This window comes from Rhincodon typus, chromosome 26 (assembly GCF_021869965.1).
Source record: "Rhincodon typus isolate 14 chromosome 26, sRhiTyp1.1, whole genome shotgun sequence".
In the NCBI taxonomy this organism is placed as follows: Eukaryota; Metazoa; Chordata; class Chondrichthyes; order Orectolobiformes; family Rhincodontidae; genus Rhincodon; species Rhincodon typus.
In genome coordinates this window covers 1,509,081-1,515,742 of record NC_063357.1, presented here as the reverse complement: position 1 = coordinate 1,515,742, position 6,662 = coordinate 1,509,081, and the positions used below count along the sequence as shown (strand labels likewise).

The following is a 6,662-nucleotide window of genomic DNA, read 5'->3' as shown; positions in this document are numbered from 1 at the left end:
CCAGTACTGTACCCCAGTGTTATACAGTGACAGACCCTGTCCCCACCAGTACTGTCCCCCAGTGTTGTACAGTGACAGACCTGTCCCCACCAGTACTGTACCCCAGTGTTACACAGTGACCGACCTGTCCCCACTGGTACTGTCCCCCAGTGTTACACAGTGTCAGACCTGTCCCCACCAGTACTGTAGCCCAGTGTTATACACTGACAGACCCTGTCCCCCACCAGTACTGTGCCCCAGTGTTATACAGTGACAGACCTGTCCCCACCAGTACTGAGCCCCAGTGTTACACAGTGACAGACCCTGTCCCCACCAGTACTGTGCCCCAGTGTTATACAGTGACAGACCTGTCCCCACCAGTACTGAGCCCCAGTGGTATGTAGTGCTGAATAAGAGGCTGGGGTTTGCACATTGTACTGTTAATCTGTGAAGTTGACATCTGTTGTCAGATGCATAAGTTTTTGAGGGTGGTGGCTGATTGGTTTTGCCTCCTGAACTGTGAGGTGTTTCTATCTGGCCCTCTTTTTTTTCTCTCTATGATAGATGTCAGTGATCCATTTCCTGCTCAGGAGGCACGTGAGCAACACTGAGCCCATCAGGTCGAAAGAGGAGATGGTGTTCCATTGTGGCTGCCGAAGATTTCGGGCTCCCCCTCTGTATTCCCAGCACACAGCAGGTATGCTGTCATCCTGGCAGGCAGTGGATCCGAGTGGAGGGAGGGATGGAACTTGACAAACTGATGCTGTTCTCATCTTGTGTCCAGTGACCATCACTGACCAAGAGATAAAACAAAGGCTTCAGTGCAGTGCTGAGGGATGCTTTTCGTGATCTCTTTTTTGCTCTTTCAAGCAGAAATGAACAATGTTGGAGCATGAGTGTAGATCATTTTCACTGTTATCTTTGCCAATATTCCTGCTTTCATGGTCATTAAAAGCAGATAAATAGATCTTCTAACACATTGATGTTTGTCTAACTACACTGTGGGGCCTAAGGTCTAACTTGTTGCGTCTGTAAGAATAGTGAGAACGTTTAAAACATAGGATGTCAATTGCTTTGGGGTTTTCTGAATATTAAGGAAATGTCTGAATATGCTGCTCCTTTGTTTAAAATGGGCCTTTTCTCTGTCACAGCCAACAAGTTCAAATATGAGCGTTTTTTACGTTGTAACACCACTCTGGTGGGGACTGTGTATGGTCCAATCACCTTCTCGCCAGCCTCCGTCTTGATGTTCAAGCAAAGAGCGAATGGTACGTGCAGTGGATTGTCACCTGAGTCAGTAGGTGAGGGGGATTGCAGGCAGGTATCTGTCTCATGGGGTTGGGTGGGACAGGGATGCGAGGGTGGGACTGATGGGTTTTCTGCTGTATCTAGGTACAGTGAGAGTACTTCTCTCGAGAGTGGGGTGTGTGGGCATGTCTGTATTACTACCAGGGGGACAGATAGAGTGTGTGTGTGTTTGTGTAGTGCCAACGTGGTAGAATAACCACTATTATTTGCATCATTGTCGTTGACAGTGGCTGCGGGGAGTTGGGTCCTTGGTGTGTCACTGATATTCTGGAGAAGGGTTGTTGTTGTAGCTGCAGCTCAGAGCTGCCCCTGGTTGCAGTAATTGGTTCTGACTCACTATTTGTCGTCTCCATCTCCCTGATTGGTCCCAGGTATGCACGACCTGATTGCGACTGGTTCTGTACTAAAGGCTGACCCTGACCGAATCATTGTCAAGAGAATTATCCTGAGTGGCCATCCCTTCAAAATCATGACCAAAACCTCTGTGGTGCGCTACATGTTCTTCAACCGAGGTGAGGAGCTGTGGAGTGACAGGGTTTATGGCAGCACTGAACAATGAGATTCTACTCTCTCTAAATGTGAACTTCTGAGTGCCAGAAACCGCAGGGCCTCAGGAATGCATGAACCCCTCTTGGACTGCTGTGGTTTAAGAGTAGAGGGAGCTTTATTCAGTATCTTACCCCATACAGTCCCTGTCCTGGGATTGTTTGATCATGCTTTGTAAAGAGTTGATAGTTACTAAATTTCTTGTTCTTTCACCAATGAACAGCGTCTGGTGATACTAAAGGGAAGATTTGTTTTACAGAGGATGTGCTGTGGTTTAAACCAGTGGAACTCCGAACAAAATGGGGACAAAGAGGTCACATCAAGGAGCCTTTAGGTAAGATTCTTTCTAGCACTTGAACTAATGAACCATCTTGTAATGCTTAAGAAGCACAATACACTTTATACCAATCCACCAACAGAACAGCGCTGACCCTCTGACAGTGCAGCACTCCCTCAGCGCGGTATGTGGTTGGAGGTGGGTTGCTGGGTTAATCTCAGTGATAGCTCTGGGGTAGTAACTCTGATCTAATGAATGGTGTTGTTTTCAGGGACTCATGGACACATGAAATGTTTGTTTGATGGCCAGCTGAAATCCCAGGATACCGTGCTGATGAACTTGTACAAGCGAGTTTTCCCAAAGTGGGCATTTGATCCCTACGTTCCGAGTCCAGTGCCTTGGGAGCGAACTGAATCCACTGTCAATGTGCTGGAGATTGAGATGGATTAGAGTGTCCAGCCAGATTTCCTCCTCCGTGCCTTTTATTTAAAAAAACAAAGTTTTCCAATTCAGAATCTGTTGGATCACACTCTCCTGTTTTGTTTGTATCATTTGAAGACTTGGATATTGTTTGCTCAATGTCTTCAGGCAGGTTTAAATCTGAAGAGGTTGATGCAGTGCTACAGTATTCCCACAAGGGGTCAGTGCTTTGCTTTGTTTGAATATCCTTATTACTTAAAGGGATGACAGTGCAAAGGCAACAGCAAATATTCAAAGAACACATTAGTGACCTGCAACATTTGTTCATTCCTGTCAGGTACAAAAGTAAAATGGGAAATGTGAGCAAACCATGGCTTACAAGGGAAATTAGAGGTAACATTGGACCCAAGGAACAGGCATACAAATTGGCCAGAAAAACAAACAGACCTGGGAGTGGGAGCAGTTTAGAGTTCAGCCAAAGAGAGCAAAGGGATTGATTAAGAAAGGGAAAATAGAGTATGATGTTAAACCTGCAGGGAACTGACTATAAAAGGTTTCTATAGGTATGTGAGGAGAAACAGATTTGTGAAGACAAATGCAGGTCCCTTACAGTCAGAAACAGAGGAATTTATAATGGGAAACAAAGAAATGGCTGCCCAACTAAATACATACTTTCGTTCTGTCTTCACAAAGAAAGACATATATGAAATGTTGGGGAACACATGGTTTAGAGAGAGGGAGGAACTGAACGAAATTGATATTAGTGTGGGGAATGGTGCTGGGGACATTGGGATTGAAGGCAGATAAATCTCAGGCCCTGATAATCTACATCCCAGAGTAGTGAAGGTAGTGGCCCTAGAAATAGTGGAAACATTGGTCACCTTCCAAGATCCTACAGACTCCGGATCAGTTCCACTGTTTCCAAAGGGATGCAGAGAGAAAACTGGGGATTATAGACCAGTGAGAGTGATGTCAGTTGTAGTGAAAATGCTCAAAAAAATTTAACAGGTGAGCATTTAGATAAGGGTCGGGATTGAGCAGGCTTGGCACGGGGCAGGGTCAGGATGGATTTAGAAAAGGGAAGTCATGGTTGTCAATTTTACTGTAATTTTTTGAGACTTGTAGAGTTGAAGTGAAGCCTGTGATTGGTTTCTTTGGACTTTGAGGTGACTTTTGACAAAGTCCCCCAGAAGAGATTAGTGTGTAAAATTAAAGCGTGTGGGATTAGGGTAGTGTACTAACAGGGCAGAGAATTGGTTGGCAGACCGGAAACAAAGGACAGGAGTGAATGGGTCTTGTTCCAAGTGGCAGCAGTGATTGGTGGAGTACCGCAGGGATCAGTGCTAGGACGCCAGCTATACAATATGTTAGTAATTTGGATGAGAGAATGAAATGTAGTGTCTCCAGATTTGCAGATGAGACAAAGCTGGATGGAGTGTGAGCTGTGAGAAGAATGCAGAGATGTTCCAGCATGATGTGGGCAAATGCATGCTAGATGCAGTATAATGTGGATCAATAGGAGGTTATCCACTTTGAGAAGTGGGATGGCGAATTATCATCTGGCTAGGAATTGAGAGAGGGGACTGCACAGAGAGATCAGTCACTGAAGGTAAGCATGCAGGTGCAGCAGGCAGTAAAGAAGACAAATGGTAAAGTTGGCCTTCATAGCGAGAGGATTTGAGTACAGGAGCAGGGATGTCTTTCCACAACATACAGGGTCTTAGTTGAGAGTATTGTGTGCAGTTTTAGCCTCCTTATCTGAGGAAGGATGTTCTGGCGATGGAGGGAGTGTGACAAAGGTTTACCAGACTGATTCCTTGGATAGTGATACTGATATGTGGGGAGAAACTAGTGCTTCAGTTTAGATTCGCTGGAATTTAGAAGAATGAGGTGGGATGTTGTGAAAGCGTATAAAATTCTAACAGGGCTAGACTGGATAAATGTAGGAAGGATGTTCCTGATGATGGGGGAGCCCAGAGCCAGGAGTCACAATCTGAGGATATGGCTGAGATGGATAAATTTCTTCATCCAGAGAGTGGTGAGCCTATGCAATTCACAGAAAACAACTGAGTCTGAAACATTTCAAGGACTTGGGGCGAAAGGGATCAAAGGATATGGGGGGGAAACAGTAACAGGCTATTGAGTTGGATGATCAGCCATGATCCTAGTGAATAGCAGAGCAGGCTTGAGGACCCCAAATGGCCTAGTCCTGTTCCTGGTTTCTGTTTCTGTGTTCCCTTCTGATGTTGCTGGGAGACACTGTCTCCTTATTCCATTATCAGCAAGTCATCCTCCATCTATTACGTCTCCAGATTCTCCTTCCTCACTCTGCCAGCGTGTTCCTTCACCTTGTCTAACAGCAGAGAGTGGAAAGTGGCTGCAAACCTGTGACTGAGCCTCTGTGTCTGTTGTGCCTTCAGGACGAGGAATCACACAGTTGACTGGTTGCCTGTGTCCCAATCAAACAAACCAGCTCCACCCTCTGAATATCTTTGTACTGAGGCTGTATCATGTAACCCAGGCTGCTTGTGGAGTGAAGCTGCAATCCTTCAAACTGGGAGATGTGGCTGTGACAAAGTAGGAACAGGAAGAGATCATTCAGCCCTTCCAGCCTGTTTTGCCATTCTATTATTACAGAGTGATCTGTAACTAAAGTCCATTTACCCTTCATTAGCTTTTGTATCTGTGAATTTCTGTACAATGGTTTTTCAATCTCTGCTTTTTCAGTAGATGGTTCCATGTATCTCTCTTCTCACCGCGCCCCCCCATATGAGAAAGTGCTTCCTTACACGTTGCCCTGAACAGGTAGCTCGCAGTCTCAGACTCTGACCCCTCACTTGGACTTCCACCAGAGGAAATAGTTTCTGTGTCTCAACCTTTGTGCATCCTTTCACCACCCTAACATCTCGGTCAGATCGCTCCTTATTCTCCTGAATTCGAGAGGATACCGGCCTGGTCTGCACTGCATTTCTCTAGGCCACAGTGTCCTCTTTTAAAAGCAGTGCCCAGGTCTGAGCGCTGGTTCCATTGAGGTTTCCTAGACCTCTTCACAATGTGAGCATCACATTTACTATCACTCCATCCAGTGAATTCAGCCCTGAGGAGAAAAGAAAGAAGACTTCCTGAATTGCTGATGTGATACACTCTGTGATAGAGTGGGATTCAGGATGAATATAATCTCCCGTGAGTTTCTTACAAAATGTTCTCCAGCTTTGATGGAAAATAAAGCTTTTATCAGACACTGAATTGAAACAGCTACACCATCCACCATTTCATGGCACCAGTCCCCTCTTGCTAAAAACTAGGCACTGAATGTCTCTCGCGTATTAGTCTCTCTTCCTATCGCACGTTCTGCCCTGTGTCTTGTGCGCTCGCTTGCTTGCTCTGAGCTCTTACATAGAAGATAGGAGCAGGAGGTGGCTATTCAGTCCCTAAAGTCTGCTGTGCCATTCACTATGATCATAGCTGATCATTCAGTACAGTGTCCACCACCACCACCCACTCGCTCACCTCCCCCCCCCCCCCCCCCAAAAAAAAAATCCACTGTCTTTCCTGCACCTTGCCTGTCTAGTCCTGTTAGACTTTATAGGCTTCTGAGATTTCCCTCATTCTTCTAAACTGTAGTGAATACAATCCTAACCAAATCAACCCCTCCTCATATGTCAGTCCCACCATCCCAGGAAATCAGTCTGCTAAACCTTTGCTGCACTCCCTCTATAGCAAAATCATTCTCCCTCAGATAAGGAGACCAAAACTACACTCAATGTTCCAGGTGTGGTCTCATCAAGGCCCTGTATAATTGCAGCAAGACGCCCAGGCTCCTGTACTCGAACCCTCATTGCTATGAGACCAATATAAACTTTGCCTTTTTCACCACCTGCTGAACCTGCACGCCTGCCTTCAGTAACTGGTGTTCAAGGACACCCAAGTCACTTTGAACATTTCCCTCAATTTATAGCCATTCAGATAATAATCCACGATCCAGATTTTGCTCCCAAAACGGATAACCTCATATTTATCCAAATTATACTGTATCTGCCTTGCATTTGACCACTCAGCTTGTACATGAGATATTGCATTTAAATCATTAACATATATTGTGAATAGCTGAGGTCCTGCAGTACCCTACCAG

At 45.6% G+C, this 6,662-nt stretch overlaps 1 protein-coding gene across 1 annotated transcript in view; it reads left to right on the top strand.

Moving 5' to 3' along the window:
• tsr1 (TSR1 ribosome maturation factor) overlaps positions 1-2,639 on the top strand; it is a 41,385-nt gene extending 38,746 nt beyond the window's left edge. The window contains exons 9-13 of the mRNA XM_048612320.1: positions 544-676; positions 1,131-1,247; positions 1,659-1,799; positions 2,093-2,167; positions 2,382-2,639. Of these exons, the coding sequence (XP_048468277.1) occupies positions 544-676; positions 1,131-1,247; positions 1,659-1,799; positions 2,093-2,167; positions 2,382-2,560 (645 nt within the window). The 3' untranslated portion in view covers positions 2,561-2,639. The remainder of the gene's footprint in view (positions 1-543; positions 677-1,130; positions 1,248-1,658; positions 1,800-2,092; positions 2,168-2,381) is intronic.
• The last annotated feature ends 4,023 nt before the right edge of the window (positions 2,640-6,662 follow it).